The sequence below is a fragment of the Pinus tabuliformis genome, chromosome 6 (genome assembly GCF_031772625.1).
Source record: "Pinus tabuliformis cultivar Carrire ecotype Pingquan chromosome 6, CPIR1, whole genome shotgun sequence".
NCBI classification, from domain to species: domain Eukaryota; kingdom Viridiplantae; phylum Streptophyta; class Pinopsida; order Pinales; family Pinaceae; genus Pinus; species Pinus tabuliformis.
Genome location: NC_142292.1, coordinates 596,896,489 through 596,919,032, shown reverse-complemented (window position 1 = coordinate 596,919,032; position 22,544 = coordinate 596,896,489). Strand labels below are relative to the sequence as shown.

Below are 22,544 nucleotides of genomic sequence, written 5' to 3'. Positions count from 1 at the left end.
ATTGTTCTGAGTCTTGGGAATTGGTTGGGAAAGAGGAAAGTTAATGGATCTCAGGGGGAGATGTGTGGTACCCAATAGGTAATGTAAGACTTAGATGAATCTTTGTGCATGAGTAAGTGCAGTGGAAGGTAAGACTATGACAGTCAGTTGGACTATTGGTCCATAGTGGAAAATGGACGGTGGTAATAGAAACATGTGAAAGGTAACTAAAAAAGGTAAATTAAATGGATCTGAGGTGTCGGATGACTTGGCTATGTTGGGAAAGATCGTTCTCAATTCTGTACATACATAGATAAAGGAGAACAGTCAGTTGGACTATTGGTCCATAGTGGAAAATGGACGGTGGTAATAGAAACATGTGAAAGGTAACTAGAAAAGGTAAATTAAATGGATCTGAGGTGTCGGATGACTTGGCTATGTTGGGAACGATTGTTCTCAATTCTGTACATACACAGATAAAGGAAGTTCTCTTAACCTAGACCTTATGTTATCTAGTAATTATGTCATGATCATGATTATGATGATGTTTATATATTATGCAGGTATGTATGTATGTTGTTATCTGACAAGATAATGATTGTTTTATGATAATGATTATATATGTATATATGTTTGTTGTCAATATCTGAAAAGGTTGTCAGGGATCGTTCTTGTGGAGGAGTGATTTCTTATGCAAGTGAATGGCCTGAAGAGATTCCTAGTTCATAAGGAATCAAATGGGAAGAGTAGCCATGACAAATATACGAGGTAAATATCATGTGGATATGAATTGATATTGTATACTTGTATTATACATATGTTTATGACAGGTAATGTGCGAGGATAAATCAGTGAAATGAAAGCAGTGTGGTCTGTGACATGTTGGGACAAGCATAGATAAGACACTGGGAGCAAGGTTTCTTAGTAGAGACAGTGTGCTTTTGGATGTGAGGTACTATTGTTGTGCATATGTTGTATATGTTATACATGTTTCATCTATGATGTTGTGTGTATGCAGTGTTGTGTATACATAGCATGTGTACATGTTGTTTATGCAATGTTATGTACAGGATGGTACAGATAGTGTTGTACGAATATTGCATATGCAGTGTTGGGTATAGATGGTGCTATGTACATGATGGATATGCGATGTTGTGTGCATATGGTGTTGTGCACATGTTGGATATGTAGTTTTGTGTACAGATGACGCTATGTACATATTGAATATGCAATGTTGTGTACATATGGTGTTTTATGAATGTTGTACATGTGGTGTTGTGTGCATGATTGTACGAGTGGTGATGTGAGCATGTGGTGTCATGTAGATGTTGTACATGTGGTGTTGTGTGCATGTGGTTTTGTGTACATGTCATGCATGTGATGCTATGTACATGTGGTGTCGTGCACATGTCATGCATGTGATGTTGTGTACATTTGGTATTATGTACACGTTGTACAATGGTGTAGTGTACATGTGGCATTGTGCACATGTTTTGCAGGTGGTGCCATGTACATTTAATGTTGTGCACACATTGTGCAGGTGGTTGCAGTGTATAGGTGGTACTGGGGTACGTGCGGTATTGTGTGCATGTCATACATGCTATTTTGAAGGCACACGGTACTAGGTACATGTATTGCATCTTGTTGTATGCCATGTGTGGTTGTGTCAATGTGATGCACACTATGTGTATGTGCACATGGTTTAGGAGAAGGCATTGGGTGTTTGTCGGATGTGGAAATTGATCCGGAGTGCATATGGAATAAAGACAAAGTTAGAAGCTAAGGATTGAGTATAGGATAAGTATCAACCTTTTATTTCAGTTTTAGTATGCATGTGATTTATGACCATGGTATATGATGATTATATATGATCTATGATTATGGTTTATGATGGTTACATGTGATTTATGATGTTGATTTATGATGGTTGGGTTTTGAGCTAGCCTGATGTGATATGTTTATGCATGTTGTTTTGATCAAACAATTAGTTTGACTTGTTGTGACAGGAAGCGAACAGGATTGCAAGTGTACCTTGTTGACAAACTACCAATTAGATATGATTTGAGGTTATTTTAATTTATTTGAATCTAATGGAAGTTATTTTCTTGGAACAGGAATGCATGAACATACCTGGTTGAGTGGCTGAAATTGACTGCAAGAATTGGAAGCAACAACAAAAGGATTGGAATATTCAATAATATGTTGGTAAAACACTTTAGCAGCAAGGCCATGATGGGACAGTGGTACCCAATAATTTCCATCGATTTCCAAGAGCATGCTATGACTGGTATGATGGCTTTGAGGTAGGTATATGCCTTGGTTTTTCATCTTTCAATGTGAGGAATATTTTCCAAGGGATGGATCACCCGGGATAAGGGATTTTTGGGAACGTGGAAGGTGAGTGACTGCAAAGAATGGGGAGACTAGATTTCCCGAAGGACTATGTAGCAGATAGGGGAAGGTCGTAGATATTGGTTTTTTTCATTAGAATTTCTAGATGGAATCAAATGCACATAGGGGGTGCACCCTAGAAAAATGAGTCGGTAATTGTTCACTGAGAGGACATATAGCACAAGATTGTAGCATTAGACATTGGATGCAGCTTTGAATGTGGCTGTGGATTCTAAACTTCATGGGAAGGAAGTGAATCCTAGTACTACTTTTGAGGGTGGAGGTATGATCCTTTGGACTCCCTTAATGATTGATATGGGCATCATATCCTTTATTTGCTCGTTTAGGATATGTGCATGTGTGTTTATGTGGTTATTGTAAATAATGTAATGAGTTGTACTATAAAGCTCCAGTATGCGGTATGGTTATTATGTTGTCATGTTGTCATGATGTTTTTCCTTTGAGAAGGTCATTCATTGTAAATATTACAATGAGCTAAGTTATAAATCTCCATGGACTACATGTTTTATTTCTAGTCATTTTGTTGAGGTCTTGGTGTGGTTTAACATAGAGGACGGTGTTCCCCGATGGGGAGGGTTCTGTAACAACCCTGGTGAAAATTCCATGTAATAAAGTTAATAAAGGAAAATAAGACCACAGGTAAGGGACACATATTCCAATATGAATGTTGGGCACGACATCCTAGTGTGGTTGTTCATTTCGGTTTGTTATGGCTAAGGAAATTTGCAAAGGCTAAGGCAAAGGAATTAAAAGGAAAAAGGAATTTTTGACACATTTATTTATGAAAATAAAGGAAATTAGGAGAAAAGTAATGTGAAAGGTCACAAGTTGCATGTGAGGAAGAAATTGAAGGAAAATAATGGAAAATATAGAAATTAGAGGCCTCATTAGTAAAAAGGTTTATGAGGATCAATTCACAATCTCTTAGTCAATGTTAAGCTCTTGGCTCAAGCTTTTGGTCAGTGAAAGTTTGGAGCTCTCTCATTATCCTCTCTCTCTCACTCTTGGTCACTTAGAGTTTTCTTGGGGCGCTCTAGCTTTGGATCAAGTAAGGAAAAGAAAGCAAAGGGAAAGGAAGGAAAGCAAGGATGAAGGAAGGAAGAGTAGGTTCAAGTAGCTTCAGCTTGAATACTTGCAGGTAACCTTTTGCATGTGTGGTTTCCTAGCTAGTTTGGACATGCATGGATTTTCATGTTGGTGTATGGTTTTCTTGTTGTCAGTGACATGGTTTTTTTGGGTTTTGATAGTGGTTTACAACCTAACTTTTCCTTTTTCCAGATTCCAGGGTATATTGGGATGTTATTTCGGTTTGTGATCTTTGGAATTGTTGGATGGATTTTGAAATCCAAGGCGAAGGTGGTCTCAAGGTTCATTCCCAAAGGCCTAGGAATCCCTTGACCAGTTTTGGCGGGATACACGATAAAGCTGAGGGGGAAGTATCAGTTTAAGGCCTAGTGATCTGGGTTTGGAGTGTGGTAAAGCTTGAGAGACAAGGAGACAGAATATTCCTCAAGGACAGTCATGGATTCCAAATGGCATTCCAAGTTCTATTCGGTTGTGATCGGATCACTGGATTTGGTGTGATCACAGTTTGATGAGGGTGGAGGTGGTTTAACCTCTAGATTCCCTTGGTTGTTCTTGGCTTGGTTGTTCTATGAGATCCCACATTCATGCTTGGAATATGGCATGGGGGTGACTTGTTGAAAGAGAGATTTGGTTGAGCCATGTTTATGGTCGAGTGGTATGTGGAAGTCCCAAACCTGGTCAGATCTGCCTATGAGTAATATGAGCTAAGTTATATTACTTTTGAACTAATTTATATGTGAATTTAATGGATTTCATATCTCTAATATTTGTATGGTTTTATGATGGTTATAAGCATGGTTGAATGACTGGTCTATGTCATGGTTATTTCATATATTTACTTGTAACTATTAAATGGATGGATGCACGACCTAATTAATGACGTAGTAGTTCAATGGAGAAGGAGTTGATCCTTCTGGTTATGTTTCATAAGTTGTTACAATCATTTATGCTATGTATTGTATCCTAGACCCGTAGGTTGCATTGATGCCAAATGTTTGATAGAATGTTAGTCTCGGTTGGGGATGCTTAGGCCTAGTCCTAAGGGTGATTTTGATTTATCAACATTGTTATCATGTCGTTAATGAATTCTAAAAGTTGCAACAAGATTTGGATAGAAGCCAGGATTTTGGGCTAGAAAAGTGGCTTAAATCCTAGGGTTGTTGGCAGAGAACTAACACTTTTCGACCACAATCACTGGGAGGCAGGCCTATGAGAGCGAATTTTGGTTTCTGGTCGCTCCCTTGCCCATAGCATGAGAGAAAATATAGCCTAAGAGTTGCAAAATAGTAGTGGGACCCAAGGACAAGTTGTCTGAGTGGCTAACTTGTCTCCTGAGGGTTCTGTTGATGATGTTGGATGATTGTAGGTGATGTTCTATCGATTGCACTTCCTAAAGGTGACATTGGAGGTCAAATCTGATTGTAGTATTACCTCTACTCATTTTTACCCCGAATGGCATGGTTACTTTGAGTAGACTTGGGAGGTGGGTGTTACACAAACCCCAACAATGTCCAACCAATAGGATCACATCCCCCATTAGATCCCACACCCAAGTGGTGCACGCCCTTCGATGCACTTGCAATCCTTCGACTATGCCACTATCTCCAAGCTGTTCAACTTGGTTTCTTAGGGATGTCTCAACCCTATGGCTTTTAAGGGTTCCTACTACCCTCAAGCATCTCCAAGTACCCTCCAATTCCTTACATAGGGAAACCTCTCCCTACTGATTCATAGCCAACTAAATGTGGGAAACACCCTTTTATAGGTTTGGTGCCCCCTTAATTTTCTAAAACAATTTATTATAATATATATTAATGCCAACTCATTTTATTTTTCATGGATTCCTAGCCCCTCCATGTTATTTATATCCCTTGGTTATAACTACAATGTTCTTTATAATACATGTGCACTTTGCATGATATAGGCTCGTTAGCCCAACTACACAGGAACCCTAGCCTATTAAAGAACATACATACAATATTCCACTAGCCTAACACATTTATACACATAGAGGCACATAGATGTTGATAGAACTCAACTCATAAACGTAATTACATATACCTACTCATTATCTTAATTGTCATATGCACATATATAGGACCATTAAAGGGTCAAAACAAGGTTGCTACATTTCCCTCCATCTTATTTAAACACTTCCTTCAATTCATTTAGATGAATGTATAATCTTTATTTGTAATAATTATTGGTATGACTGGTACATGGCACATTATGCTTATGTTTGCATTATTACCATCAGCATATCTTTATATTGTAGTAACAAGTACATCTACTAGTGTTGAAACATGTTCCTAGGTTGTTAACCTTTATGGTGTATCTTTTGTTCATGATTTTGATCATAAATCATAATCATTATACTTTCCATACAACACTCAAAACTTGACTAAAGAATAATGAATTAGTAATTCATACCACCTTTGAAGAGATCATGTTTGATGATAAAAAGGTCTATGGAATATACCAATGATCAAATCTTTAAAATACACTTTAGTATATGGAATGACATGAGAGTGAAGGATTGATCAAATGATCCAGGTGGATATTGGTGGCCACCCATCTATTCCACTTGGACCCCCACCATTGTTTCTTTTAGTTTTTCATTTTCCTTGTTTGTAGCACAATTTACTATTTTAGGTAGTTTTTCAGGCCCTGAACTTCTGGAGCCATTTTGAGGCCCTAAACCACGTTTTTTTGGGAAAAATGGGACCAACATGGTTCATATACCAATGTTGGTCATTCAAAAGTTGTATTCCTCATATATATCTTTCTAATGAGGTATTGTGCACATCAAACGAAGATCGTATGCCAAAGTTACAACCCTAGGAGGTTAATATACCAATTTACCCAAACGAGGCCCATAGTTTGGCGCTTCATCTCCTAGGGTTAGGTTTTAGGATTTTTAGGGTTTTACATTATTTCCCAATAATAAACAAGCCTTTGAGCCTCATTGTAACACAGTTCAGAGGCATGTGGCCACCACATCTCTTCTCAAAGATAAGCTACCATTGCATGAGCTAGTTTTATTTCCATTCTATTTGTAATCATATTTCAATATTTGATATTAATGAAATGAAATGTTATTTCTACTACATCTTTGTATTTACGGTTATATCTGTAATTTTTTGCATTCATATTTAAATCTGGATCATCAAATATTATAAAATGTATGCCAATAATATTCTCTCATTGTTGGTTGATTAAGGTGCTTTAAATATGTCCTTAAAATAAATTTACAACCTAGTAACCACATCCCTCTTTGTCGCTACCATGATGTTCTTCAAACTCTAATTATTAAATATGATGTAATGCTAGTATAAGCCTTTTATATTTCATCTTGAACCCTTGACTGCTATAGAGACATCCAAATGCAATAACAATGCAGATTGTGCCAAAAAGTGGCGAAATTTTATATTGTACCTCTATTGGAATCTTTGATAAGGAGTCATGTTTCTAATACGGTAACTTCTTTATATCATACCTTGCAATAAAAAAATTCATCTCCATATCCATAGGACCATAAAATTAATGTGCTCATTTCTCTTAAGGATATAGTAGGAAAAAATCCCAATCTCTTACAACTTGTCAGAACACTTAGTGCACAGACAGAATTTCCTAAGCAATGCTCCAACAACCTATCCGCAGTCACAATTTTTGCTACAAATTTCTTCTTGATTTTGTGGGATGAAAACACCACCAGAAATTAATTCTTTAATACATACCAAGGCAATAACTCATGTAGGAAATGCAATCCCACTTGTTCTTCCTAAACCTATTTCAACCACCAATGAGTGTGTGTAGTGTTTTCTTTAATTTTTTTTACTTTTACTGCTGCAACATTAGTATTAACCATAACATAGGATGGTTCAATACAAGGGTAAAATTAAAGTCTAATTCATTTCCCTCTCTCTATTCTTACTTTAGAATTCGAAATAAATAAGCCACTTACAACCACTATATTTCTAGATCCATAAGAATGTTGACAACTTTAGAAATGGATATTCATATTGTTGAAGAAAATAATAATACTGAGAGGTGGGGTGAATCAGTATTATATATTTTTTATCAATCTTTAAATATTTAAGCTATTTCAAATAAGTGATATAGAAACACAATAAATTAAAATGCACACATATAGATCAAGAGACTTAGAGTTTTATGTGGACACCCATACAGTACATAACCACAAAAATACTTTTAATTTATAGATTAATTTAGGAACAAAATTATGTTTTACATTAACTTACTAGAACCAACTAGAAGGAGACACTCAACCCCTAAATTATAGGCACCAACCTGAAGGAGAGATCAATATCTTGATGTATAGGAATCAAGTTGAAGGAGATACCAATCCCCTCACTATTTCATATTTTGAATTTGAATCTTTTCTGATCTAATCAAATCCCTTTTTAAGTACATTCAATAATTTTTATGCCTACATAGTTTACTTCCAATCTAGTCTCTCTTTAGCTCTCAAGTTTTGATATAACATAACTTAGCATTCTACTACAACTCCATAATACATTTTGTCTTTTGAGGTCTTTGGCTCTATACAATCAGCATTTTCACCACAATTTAACCTACAATTCAATCTATTTAGGCTCATTCTTCTCAAATTGGCTTGCCCACATTCACTTTATTTACTACTACTCTCATAGTTTAATTAGATTTTGTAATTATGTTTGAGAATTTAGTCACGCTCTCTTATGTAAAATTTCAGTTGCAACTTCAATTGATTTTCCCTACATTTATAGGTTATGACCTCTTCCATAAGTCTTATGCTTACCATGGGTATTTATCCATGGTATTAACCCGTGGTATCATGCATTGATTGGGTCAATCAACTCAACTTACAAATACATTCCTAGTACTTTCCTGACTCCCCCAGATCTCACTCACAACTTTCCCACTGCTATAATGAAATTAATATCCATACGGGTGCAAAACTTATTTTATCTTTACTTGTGTGGTGTAGCTTCTATATAGATCCCTTTTTTCCAACCTTTTAGCATTCGTTCCCTTTACATATGTTGGCATATGACCATGAGATCTATCATATTGAGACCTCGAAACCTTGGGAAACTTTTTGTATTTTACATTTCTTGGTGTGGAGATAGTCTGAGGATTATTAGCCCTCAGACACTACATCTTAATTCCCTATGACTAAGGTTTTTGTTTGTGTACTTACATATTAGAAATGCACCATAGAAAATTTGTTCCGAAGACTCATAGCCTTTGGGTGTTAAACCTTAGCACCTTGTAACCTAGAAATATGACCTAGTGCTTACATATTAGATACAATATAGTTTTCACATCATTTTAACTATAGGATCTGAACCATCAAGCATCCATGACTTCATGATATGACCTTCTCCCCATACTAGATATTAAAGAGCCAATATACTCTAGGGTAAAGCATATGGGTACCCTAGTACTCGAGCACCTATAAACTATTGGAGTTTTCAATCAAGTGTGTAGCTAATGGAAACTTTCCAATCACATCAGGACATTGTATGTTAGATAGCTCTACCATGCTAAATATGTTGATACCCTAGTATAGGTCCCAAAAGGTTTGAGCCCTTGGATTTATTATTTTAACTCGTAACCATCAATTTTAACTTTATTTTACAAGTCTAAATACATTGGAAAACCTTTCCAAACATGATCCCAACAAAAGTGTGGAGACCTCTTTGTCTACCATGTCAAAACACCATGGACCAATCACTATCTTCCATGTCATTTTCCACATCATACTGTTGCCACATCATACTAGATATTCGCCTAACATTTTTTTTTCTATATGCCACCTTATGCCCATTTCTCTTATACCCTAGTATGGGAGCCACCATTACTACATCATGTGCCATATCACCTGCCACATCACTTCCCATGTCATCTGATATGGCCAATCAATGTCTGCCACATTTCTATCACCTAGCAATCATCTAGTCAACCATCTAATCGGTAAAAAATGAGTCTCATGTGTCCTCTTCATAATTTTCCACATCACATAAACTACCACCTAGCACCACCTTCAGTGGCACATCATCTCTTCCATGTCAAATGAGATACTATCCTCTCCCTTTTTAATGTTTATGCTATATACTCGGTGCCTGATATACTTAGGTTTTGCTAATCTCCATCTAGTATGTCTTAAATTTACATAAACATGGTTTAAATATGATTAGTGGTTAACTTGTTTCAAACATTGGTACTACCCTACTCATTTTTAAGGAATTAAATAGGCACTCAGTATACATTAACATCATCTTAGACCCACTTCCATGTTTATTAGTATTATGTCATGGGGGCATTAATGGAAGTTTCCAAAATCTTGTAGGGGGGGCTAATATGCCTAAACTATTGCCACACATCCTCACACTTTACCACCTAGGTGGCATCTTGAACTCTCCTTAAGGTTAGGCATCGAGCATGTCAAGACCCTCTGAAGTGGACAAGAGTTGTTTATCTCATCCAAGCTATATTGATGCATTAATCCAAGATGGTGACATTTCCATTACCACATTATGCATCGGTTTCTCTACTCAATTATTTGTTCCCTCTATTATAGAACTTCCCTTGACATCATTTCTGCCTCGAGTAGTATGCTCAGCCATTTGTTGCCTTTGTTGCTCAAACTACGTAAGAGGTCATGAGAGTTATAGGTCAAAGTGTATTAGTGTGTATTTGTGTCAAAATCCATAATGTATTTTAGGTTAATGTATTAAGGGATAGTATCCTTTAGGTAATGATATAATAGTGGGTTAGTGTCTTTAAGAACACAATGTTGTAGGGGATGCTTCTATTAAGGGGTGAGCATATTTTTTTTTAATGTGGTTGAGGTCATAAAGTGTTAAGATGTAATTATGAAAGGGATCATAAGGATTAAGGGGTGTACTAGTGTCATCATGGTCATGGGTGATTGCATCATGAGGCATAACATTTACGAGATCATAATAGTCACAATGTGTTAAAGGATAATTATGTAAAGGGTCATAAGGAATTAGAAGGATTAATGTATCCATAATTATAACTCTATAATATAAATAATATATAATAATTAATATTTACCATGGCATTAGGGGAGAACATGTCACAAGGGGATTTTGACCATTGTAGGGGGAATTACAATGCACTTCTTCACAACCAACTAAACCCCGATTAAAATTTTTACCACTAGTATAATAACTACCACTGCCACTAGTAGTGATACTCATTATTAATTATCATCATTGTTATATTTTTATTTATTTTTTCCATATTAATAGTTTAGAGGTTCATTTGGTGAGAGTCTAAGAAAATAATGTCTTCAACATAGGATCTATTTTTTCATCCATAAAATCCATATTTGTAGAAGTTATGTTAGAGGTTTCATTAATGTTATGAATTACGGTGTGGACATTTATTATAATATGTTCCTTTTGCACTCCATAATGTATAGTATTCAGAACAATGACCATAAAAACAACCATTTTTATGGGGCACTAGAGTAAAGATATTGCTTGGGAATTTCCTTTGAAGTAAATTTCCCAAAAATTTCTAGTGTAACTGAATAGTTGCATCCAAATTCTCCTATGGATATGAAACATTCGAACAAGATTATTGAAATAAAAATGAAAATGATATTGACAAAATATGTCTCATACATGTAATATGATTATTCATTTTGAAAAGTATATCCATGTATCCTCAAAAATCCTTGTATCATTAAGACACACTGGCATAACAAATTTGTGCTATGATAAACTTGTTAGTTAAGATTAAGGTATGCTTCCATAATAACTTAGTGCTCAAAGATTAAAATGGTCGTAACAATATTTTCAATAAGTTGTGAACCAACATAGATCTCACTTTAGTTGTATTCATTTAGAAGTTAAAGGGAGTCAAGATATGGTTGAAGATATGCATACAACAGTCAACTGGTGATTGATCCCAAAGTTTTTTGTGATATACAAGATGATTTAATGGAAAAGCTTGCTTCTTCTTATCATTTCTACCCTGCCAACTTGTTGTCTCATACTTCGTTATGATATAATAATAATAGATTCACACATTATCATTCATTTGTCATCAATGATTAAGATATGCATATATGACATTTAATCAATGTTCGATTCCTACGTTCTTGATGCTACAAAGGATGTTTTAATAGTGAACCTTTCTTATTCTTGTTATTTCTACCTTGAAAAATGTTTCTCTTGTAGTTAGTCATCTTACAATAGCAATGAATTCAAATACTATAATCCATCTCTCATCAATCATTATAATATGGCTCAAAATATGTCTTCAATTTCATAGCATATGGAACCTTTATAGGCAAACATAAAAACACGTAGCTTAACATTTCGTGAGCATATCCAATGTATCCACTCAAACTTCCTCCCCATTGTTTCATGAGTGAAACCATAACTACTAAAGCTTCCCTCCTATATATATATATCATTGAAAGCAGTTATAATTCCTTAACAACACTCCACCTACAACTAATTTACTTCCTCATTCTACTACATGCATAACTACATACTATACTTCAAATTACCAGAATGGTCAATTTACTTCCTTATTCTACTACACACATAACTACATCTTATCATTCAAAGCACAACAATCAAAAGTGCACTAATTCACAACATTTTGTCTGTTTTCTAGGTTATGTGAGCCCTGAGAGGATTGGCACACCTAACTTGTGGCTTGAGTATTTGCGACCCATTTGCATCCAAGCAATCAAAATCACACAAGGACCGCACCTAGCCTAAGCCACATTAGCCCTTAACATTGTTATATTTTTTCCAATGGAGTTTCGAACCAATGACCATTTCACCACAGAGTGTCTTAACAGAACACCCTATCATTCTTTGCTCTACTCCCCATGAGTGCACCAATTCACAATTACTCATCCTTATGTGGTGCTCCATCATCGGTAGAGGGTCTTTAGACAATTAATCTTTCTCCTACGTGATTTTATACCTTTTGTAAGAAACTATAAAGATTTGTAAACAATTAATCTTTTTCCTTTTGAATGATTTCTTACCTTTTGTAAGGAATTTTTTGGATAAGTATCAACTTTCTTTTAATTATTGGCTTTAAATTTAAAATTAATTTTTATATTTATATTTTTAAAGATTATAATTTAGTGTTTGAGATAAGTATCATAAGAAAAATTATTTCATTTATATTAATTGTAATTAGGTGTATTTTGGAAATAGAATAGAGAGTGCCAACTAGATAGTGACCCAAACCAATAATTTAGCCGTTGAATATTAACAATAATGATTTTAACAATAATGATCTTAACAATAATGATCTTATAAATATATGACAAATATTTATACCGTTAATGAATGATAATCTCCATAAACCTAATATAAATTATAAATAATTTGAAAATAATTAAATAAATTATAAAACACAAAAAATTAATTAAATTTCACACATATCACACACAATATTAGTATTTATATAAATAAAACACCCCCAAAAAAGTTACAAAAACATATATATTCCCATTAATAGGTAGATGGTCATCCTGGTAAACCTACATATATAGATAAATAAATCATCCAAATTTGAAACAGTGCAAAATGCAATATTATTTTTATTTTTTAAATATATATTTTAATTAGCCGCCCAAATACTTTCCATTCTTTACGTTCACAATTTTCGATCTAACATGTAGTGGGGTCAGGTAATTGCTTTGGTTGTTTCTAAAACATTTAAATATTATATTTAAATCATACTTAGGGTCCCATAGATAGATAAGGTGATGGATGAATATCTCCCCTTTTTTTATACACTGACCCAACTATTTCTTCATAAACCCTGATCCAGCCCTAGGACCGCATAGGTTGCCCTTTAGGGCTGAGTATTCACAAATTATTCCCTATATACACAGCCAGCTGTAGGTAGGGTCAAACACTACGGATTTTCGAAAAGAAATCGCAGAAATGTGGCTCTGCGCCCTCGTGCTGTGTCGGCGCCATGAAGTTATTTTGTGGGCACCATAGTCTGTATGCTAGAAATCCTGCCATGGACTAGTTGACTGTGATTGACAGTAACAGAACCGATCCCGATTTCTATCTACGGTTGATTTTTTTGATTGGGCTAGTTTTGGTTAATTATCCTGATTCAGACATTTGGAAAGGAAAGTTGACCTACATATGTTTGTAGCTTTTTGTAGATTTGGCTGGTGGGCACCAAGAGATTTTCAATCAACATAATTTCGCTATGTGAAATTTCTGCTGTTTTGCTTATTACATCCAACGGGATATTAATTTATGTTTGTAAGCCGTCCAAGTCGGGATCTGTACAGTTTTCATTGAGAGCCCTTGGGGTATAAAATCTAGGGCTGATTACAAAACCAACGGGCTGTGTATATTGATGTGATTTGATTGGACATTGACATTAGGGTTTTTTGTGTTTGAAGTTGAATTCTCTGGGATGTCAAAATCCTAATGTTTAGTGGACCTGCGACATGGATGGGGTTCGATTCCTGTCTGCTCAATGTGCATGCCAGTGGAATGTTTGTTTGCCAATTTCGATTTTTTGTTTTTTCTCTCGGATTAACCTCGGAACAGCTTATATAAGCCGACCATTGCATCCAACCAACTTACATATATATGAGTATTTGTTTTAGATTAAGCATAAGAGAAAGTCCTTTGTGTTTAACGTGTCACAGCCTCTGAATTTCTTGCGCTTTCTGTCATCGATTCTTTGAATTGAGTACAAACAATTAGACAGCCTCTGAATTTCTTGCGCTTTCTGTCATCGATTCTTTGAATTGAGTACAATGGAGACGAAAACGATGAAAGGAAACAAACGGGAGGTAATGCATTTTCTGAAGATTGTTTTATGAGTTTTTATCGATCATTTAATTTATATAGTTATGTTACTTTCTAGTATACAAAAATAAGGTATGGATTTCCTGGAATAATGAATTACTCTGGATTATTTGCATGGTGTGACTGTTACAGGCACTATGGCACCGTTTCACGATCAAAAAATGGCTTCGGAGGAAAACAAGCGGGGAAAAGTTTAATACTGATAAGCTGGAAACTGAAAGCGAAACTTCTGAAGCAGAAGTGGGGCAGCAAGAAGGTATGTTCAGAGGATGATTCTGCTTAGTTGTCAGATATCTTCAAAAGATAACTTACAGCATGGATAGAGCATATAGAGACAGTGCAATGGCAGCCAAACAACTGAATTTTAGTGTACAATTTTTGTTTGATTTAACAGAAAGTTTCGTTAAATATGGTTTGTGTTAGAAGTTCAGTAATTTAAGAGCAATCCTGAAAATGTTGCAGAAACTTCCCTGCTGTCAGAATCCTCGCTGGTTAATATTGAAAGAGCGGGTGGTGTTTCGATTAGAAGTAGTAACAGACCAAGATCACTTTTGCGTGAAAATTCTGAAACTTTTGCGTGGACTCAATATACTGATACACGGGAATACAAGTAAGACGCGGTTTTCTGATTTAACAAAAGTTTACCAATGTTTTTGTTGTTTGTTCTCGCAGTATTTTCTTAGAAACATTGATCTCTGTTGAAATTTCAGAATTTTGGTCACGACATGGAATGTTGGTGGGGTAATTCCGCCCAGCGATTTAGATCTGGAGGATTGTCTGAATCTGAAAGAGGCATCAGATATCTATGTACTTGGGTATGTTGTGATTGCTCTTTTAGGTTGCGAATATGTTTTTTCTCTTATATGTCAAGACACCTGATATGTACAGGATGATGTCTTGTGGATGGGTGGACAAGACATCCAACCATTTAATTATGGGTACTGTCTGAATCAATCAACATTATTACTTTTTTCTTTTTGATATGCTTTTCTATTTTGATAGTTCTAGGAGTGGTAATTCCAGCCAATGCGTTCTAAGATTTATCAATTTGTTTTTTCTTAAAAAGACTGTGATCTTGATTGAAACAACCAATACTTTTGGGTGGAGTCTCCGCCGATTTTCAAGACACCTGATATGCACAAGATGATGTGTTGTGGATGGGTGGAGAGTCCACCATTGTCACTGCATCTGATGATGATATCCTGATAATGGGCTCAAAACTTTATCTGATGATGATATCCTGATAATGGGCTCAAAACTTTATCTGATGATGATATCCTGATAATGGGCTCAAAACTTTATGTATTCAAGAATATTGCCATTGCACTGTAGCTCTTTGGTCATTGGTTATTTCAATCTAGATACATATTTTTAGATAAGAAAAAACAACAGATTGATAACAAGAATTTTAACTGTGAAAAACTACAAACTCGGATTTTAATTCTACCCTAATTGTTTTGAGACAGGTTTCAAGAAATTGTTCCCTTGAAAGCCGGGAACGTACTCGGTTCTGAAGACAAAGGCCCTGCCATGAAATGGGAGAGTTTAATCCGCAAAACTCTGAACAAAATTCCATCTGGAACCGCAGTTAGTCCCGGGCACTGTAGCCATCATCCATCGCCTGAATTAAATCCGGCGCGCTCGCTAAGATTTCTATTTGGATCTGATGATATGTCTACAAAAGTTTCTCGCCCACGTATATCAATTTCGGTGAAAGAAAACCTCCATGGTGAGGTTCCAGAGGCAGAGTTGCAGCAGAACGAATTGTCCAAAAAATCACGGGATAAACAACGCTATAATCGCGTGGCGAGCAAACAAATGGTGGGAATATTCATCACAGTGTGGGTTAGATCGGAGCTTCGACGCCACATTCATGACTTACAGGTTTCCTCAGTTGCCTGTGGCATCTTGGGACGCCTAGGCAATAAGGTATAATTTTAGTTAATGGGTAGGATTTGTTTTTCATTTAAAGATATTAGGTGGGAGTAGTTATCTGGTGTATATAGTCTTGTTAAGGATTGGAAAGTAAGATTTAGGGGATCAAATTTTCTATTAATTTGGTAAGACTTATAGGGACTAAATTTCTGTTCATCCATAATATTAGATTCTACTTAAATATATTCTGTTGAATCAGATATATAGAGTCTTGTCACTGTCAAATTCCACAGACTTGAAAGAACTAAACCTCCATTATCATAGCTTCGAATTTTACTTAGATCTATCTTTTTTTAAAAACTTCAACCATGTCCTTGATGCAATGACGAATCTCTTACATTTGATGCGATGTTTTTAATTCAGGGATCAATCTCTGTGAGGATGTCTCTTCATCAGACAACTTTCTGCTTGATATGTACCCATTTGGCACCCGGTGAAAAGGAAGGCGATGAACTCCGTCGAAATTTCGATGTTCTAGAAATCATAAAACGGACCCATTTCCCTCGTACGACTAAAGATAATTCGAGTAGCACAGTACCAGATCTCCCAAAAACCATTCTTGGACACGAGTATGTTAAAAAATAATAAACAATAAGACATTTCTTACAACCTTTTTATTTCTGGTTTTTATCCAGGCTTAACTTCATTTTTCGATTTATGTGCAGTCGAATTCTCTGGTTCGGGGACTTAAACTATAGATTGGCATCACCAAACGCCAATATAATTTTCTCAATGATCCAAAATGAAGATTGGGAGTCACTACTTGAAAGTGATCAGGTAATTAATTTACTTCAAGCATATTACCATGAAATCCAGTGAGGTCAAACAATTCATTTTGCTTATTTTTCTCAGATTTTGAAATATTTTGTAATTGAATTAGTTTGTTTCTCTTGTGTCATCTGATTTTAGAATATCTCTGCAATTTGTAATCTAATCTAATTCTGTAAATATGCTGCAGCTGAAAAAAGAGCAAGATGCTGGACGTGTATTCGAAGGATGGCTAGAAGGGTCCATAACCTTTGCCCCCACGTACAAATATGTTGTGAATTCTGATCAATATACTGCATTCACTGAAAGTAAAGCCGGGCACAAACGCCGCACTCCTGCTTGGTATATATCCGTCCAATGATAGAATCTTTCTTGGAATTTATGAAACATAATAATTTCTCCATACTACAGGACATGAACTTGTTCTTAATAATCTATATTCGAATCTTTATTGCAGGTGTGATCGTATACTCTGGTTTGGTAAAGGGTTGAGGCAGCTTTTCTACAAGAGGGGTGAATGCAGGCTTTCTGATCACAGACCAGTCACAGCACTATTTGCGGCTGATGTCCAAGTTCTCGTTAAACACCGGAAAATTAAGAGACCCTTGCAGGATTTAGCCAGCAAACTACAGTCAGACATGGATGAACATCGCAGAAATTCTTCCGAAAGGGATAGATCTTAATCTGAACCCACTACGAGCAACTACAAGCATGATGCAGATTACAGCTGATGATCCAACATGAAACTTCAATATTCTGATCTTATCATAGCTTACAACGAAGTTAATGGCAGCTTCTCTATCTGACCCAAAATGCAAAGTTTTGTCTGGCCAAGAGGCCTTTACACATATTTCTGCAATTTCCATTGTTTGTTAAAAGATCCAACCTGGCAGTGTGCCTGCTCTTTTGGGGTTTACTAATTATGGAATTGAATAAGTTCAGTTCAAGGGTACATTTGAACTGGTAACATGACGCACTCACCAGGCCAACCTAGGGGCGAGTTTGATAATTTTTTCTAGTAGCCAGAACTTTTTTGGGGGTTGAAAAGTCCAAAATTTGTACACCCAATGAATTAATTGCATGTAACCAAAACTCTGAGGGATTTGAAGTATTTTGAGGTTTTGCTTTTATCATTTGTTTAGCACTTTTGGATTTCACCATCCGTTAGACTTCGTTCTCATAAAAATTAATCTATGTACCTTTTTGTAAAGATGGATAATATACCATGTTTATGTTTCCTGTCTTATTCAAATAACTAATAATGTTCTTTAATCTAATTATTTTAGATTCTATTCATTTAAATTTTTACATGATTTTATTTGGTTAATAATATTGATATAATTTGTTTCGTTTACTTCTTACTCTTATCTATTTTAATTATATTATATTCTATCCATTTAAAATTTTAAATGTTTTTATATTGATTATTTTAGATTCTATCTATTTAAAATTTTACATGTTTTTATTGGGTTTTGATTATATACATATATATTAATAATAGGAATTCATCTGGGTTAAAATTTTAAATTTATTATTTTTTAAAAATTAAAAAAAGTTTATAGCATTTTTTATAATACAAAATTTAAATAATTTAAATTTTAAAATTAAAATATAGTAATATTAATTTATATATTTTTTAAAAATATATTTAAGGGAGAAGAAAACAAATTATGAAAGGTAATTCAATTCATTATATTTTAGATTTACAAGAATTTGAACCATAAAATTAAGATATTTTTAGTTTAATTTTTGTATCTTTGGTATAAATATAAGATAAATAAAAATTGTTTTTAAATTCATATAATTTATGGCACTTTTTCCTTTCCTTTTATGTTTTTTTTGTTCTTTTTGTTATTGTAGCCCATTATGTCATTTGGACAAATTCCTTTTTGGGGAAGAATGCATTTTTAGGAATGTATATAATTAGTAAGTTTATATATTCGATAGGTGTAGTGAAGAAGTGGTTTAAGCTTTCTTTGCATGGAAAAGTGAGGAGTTGAGTAGCATTTCTGCTATTGGATTCTATCTTGAGCTGACACTTGGTGTGGTTCTAAATAATATCTGTGGGTATATTTTTTCAAGTATTATGAATTCAAAGTAATAATTTGTTAACTAATTAAATAGTTCATTTTTTATTTAATTATTTAATCACATGGAAAATGATTCAAATAGTTTTAAAGGGAAAATGTGAACTTTTACTAAATGTCTTCATGAGTAAAGCTGGAAGAGAAAGATTCTTCCAATTCAACAAAGGAGATGTGAAAAGAAAATTTTGTGGATGTTTCTACTTAAGAAGTGAAGTGAAGAACATAGATTTTGTGTTTTTGCCAAAACAATTGAAAGTGTATAATGAAGAAAGGATGGCTTTACTTACAAAGCATTCATCCTTTTCAACTTTTGCTTGCTTTGAGCCATTGGATCAACTAGCTCGAGGGAGGAATTGTTTCTTCCATATATGCATATTGGAACATCGGTATAAGGGTTGGACAATATTTCTTAGATGCTTTGGTAGCAACATAGATCTTACCTTTCTATGCAATAGTCTCTCATACCACTACCTCCACACCAAGTGAAGGAACTCGTGGTAGCATATCACTCAGTGCCCATTCAATGAATTTTTGAATTATTTCACTCAAGATGCACATTCATTTCTCATATCACTTTCAATTTGGTTGTTACTATTATTCTCATAAATATACTAAACCATTATAAATTCCATTTTCATTAACTACTTCATTTTTAGTCTCTTATTGGCAAGTCAAATGTGAAGATTTGTTGTATGCTAATCAAATTGTAGTTTTATGCATGAACATTAAGTGGATAACAGCATACATCATCTAGGGACACCCCCGAGAGATTGGGAAACACTAGTCTGGACGGAGAGATTTTCAACCATGATAGTTTGATTGTCTAAATTTTTCATATAGGTTTGCCAATACATGTATGCATAATAACAAATTGGCATTGTTGTTGAGGATTGTCAACTATCCTCAGAAATATACAACAACATTTGGCAAGTGCATTTCATTTTGTTTATTTTAACTCACCTTGCGACTCCACTGTGTAGAATGAAAGAATTATGGAAAATCCACAAAGATCCTCTATATTTGATCCTTATCAAGGATTATTTCAAGTCCTTAACGAACCATAACACTTAGTCTGGAATAAGGAAATGACTTTACATGGGGTTTCATTAGTTTTGGGAACTAAATCATCCACTCGTAATAACCACTTCCTAGGTATTTATAATTGGTATTGCAATAATTTCATGCTCACATAGTTCTTAAGTTCCAGTAAGTTTATCTCAAAATATTCCTTCTACATCTTCATCCATTATTTATTTAGTTGTGATCTCTACTCATACATAACACAATGGTGAGTGTTGCAGTTAGATTTTCTTTTATTGTAAATACTCCTTTAAATATAACTCAAATTCCTAATCAACCTCATGATATGCCAATAAGTGAATTTCTCAAAATCCTCCCAAAATTTGCAAGGAACAATGCAGTTATAGTTGAGGATCATCTCAATGCATTCTTGAAGTTTGTTGATGACTTAGAGGTCGAATATGAATATATATTTAAGATGTTTGTGCAAAGCCTCTAAGGAAATGCATGAACATGGTACAAGTCACAACCTACTTCTTCCATTAATGAATGGGAATCATTCAAGTGTAAGTTTACAAAGAAAAGGGGTTATAAGCAAGATAACTCTTTCCTGCTATAAGAATTTACTTCTATCAACGAGAACGAGAATGAAAATATATCTAAGTTCAACACTTGCCTCTACAAAACTTTTATTAAAATCCCTCAAAATGTTAATCTGAATGTTGAAATTGTCGTAGTATATTATTTTCAAGCATTTGATGAATCTTTGGTTTCTTACTCGGGGAAAAGAATATACAAAATCTGCAGGATGCTTTAGATGTTTCTCTTAAGAGTGATAAAAATGTTTTGGAAGCTAGGAAAGCCTAATCTCATTCCTATAGATTATTTGATCCGCGAGGGAGGACTTTCAAAGAACCCAAAAAGGAGATGGGAGCTGAAAATAACTTAAGTACCTACAATATTTATCAATTTTTTGCAATATATAAGTAATAAAATATTCAAAATAGAGAAAAAAATACAAAATCAAAAAAAAAATTCCTACAAATGAATGACCTTTTCTACCCAAACAACACCCTCCAAAAAGGAATTTTTAGCCTGAAAAGAAACCTAAGGTGCCTAGAGATTTTGTGCCTATGTTTAGGAATAATTTTATGGATTACTCTTCTTCTAAAAACTATTATAGATCATGTGAATTTCCACATAGTGAAGAGAGTTGTGCATTTTTTTCACAAACGATGCACTTATTTACCCCAAATAAATTAAAAGAATTCCCCAAACAACCAAAAAATTCATTGAATATGTTATCCATGACTGAGGCCAATTGCATCCCATAGATATTCCGAGTATCCAATGGTAAAGTGGTGAGTCAATAGAAAAAAATTCATTTAAATACTGAACATTTTGATGCATCCGAGAGTAATATGTCACCTCCCAATATGGCTCTCCTAGAAGCCAAATGGTTGCATCAAATGTTGATAAAGTACAATCTAAGTTGTTACCACGGTTGTTAAGATCACCAAAACCTATTCTAGGAAAGGATAGGCATCAACCAATCAATAAACAAATCCCAATGTACCAAAGGATACTCAACAAGCCACTGCCCCAATCCAATAAGATTTTCTAATCCTCCATAATTCAAGGATTCTTATACCACTTATGAAATCGATTTGCATGTCTGGAAAAAACAAACTCATTAGTGATTCCTGGGTTATGTGGTTCTATCGATCCATCAGATGATAACCCACTAGTATATCTTGGTAAGAATAAAACTAAGGAACCCCCACTTTTTTACAATTCCTTACTTTTTAATGGCTTGTTACTTCACAATTGCATGTTAGATTCAAGGGCCTATATGAATGTAATGACTCTTGAGGTGATGAAAGAATTAGGACTAACAATTTCCAAGCCATATAGGAATTCCCATGTTATGGACTCACATGAAGTGTGTGTATGTTGGGTCATTAAAGACCTTGAAGCATGGTTACTAGAATATCCAGATTTGGTCTTAACCATGGATCCTGTTGTGATTAGTTGTACTACAAAATGAGGTATGTTATTATTCAGTAAGTGGAAAATTAATGTAGGAGGTAGCAATCAAATGTTCTAGCCATATGCATCAGGTGATCACTCAATGAACCTCTGACATATCACGTGCGTTTGTGGCATACTAAACAATACCCTTAATTTAACTACATATTGGAAAATGCCTCTAAAAATCACATTATTTAACCCCCTACCAATACCAACTCAATACACCTTCCCAATTTAAAAAAGCTCTAATTTCACTAGATATTATAGGTATCCATTTTTTTATTAACATTTTTTATACCCCTTTATATTTTTTCATTAACTTTGAGCTCCATTTTTCATACCTACCAATATAAAAACCCTTTACGCCCTATTA

At 34.6% G+C, this 22,544-nt stretch overlaps 1 protein-coding gene across 1 annotated transcript; it reads left to right on the top strand.

The window, feature by feature from the left end:
• The first annotated feature begins 14,120 nt into the window (after positions 1-14,120).
• Positions 14,121-18,117, top strand: LOC149259974 (type I inositol polyphosphate 5-phosphatase 8-like). The gene is made up of 9 exons (XM_089378171.1): positions 14,121-14,314; positions 14,463-14,586; positions 14,793-14,940; positions 15,041-15,145; positions 15,797-16,259; positions 16,629-16,834; positions 16,931-17,042; positions 17,224-17,375; positions 17,491-18,117. The coding sequence occupies exons 1-9, from the start codon at positions 14,279-14,281 to the stop codon at positions 17,714-17,716; spliced, it is 1,572 nt and encodes a 523-aa protein (XP_089234297.1). The 5' UTR covers positions 14,121-14,278; the 3' UTR covers positions 17,717-18,117.
• Positions 18,118-22,544: the final 4,427 nt, after the last annotated feature.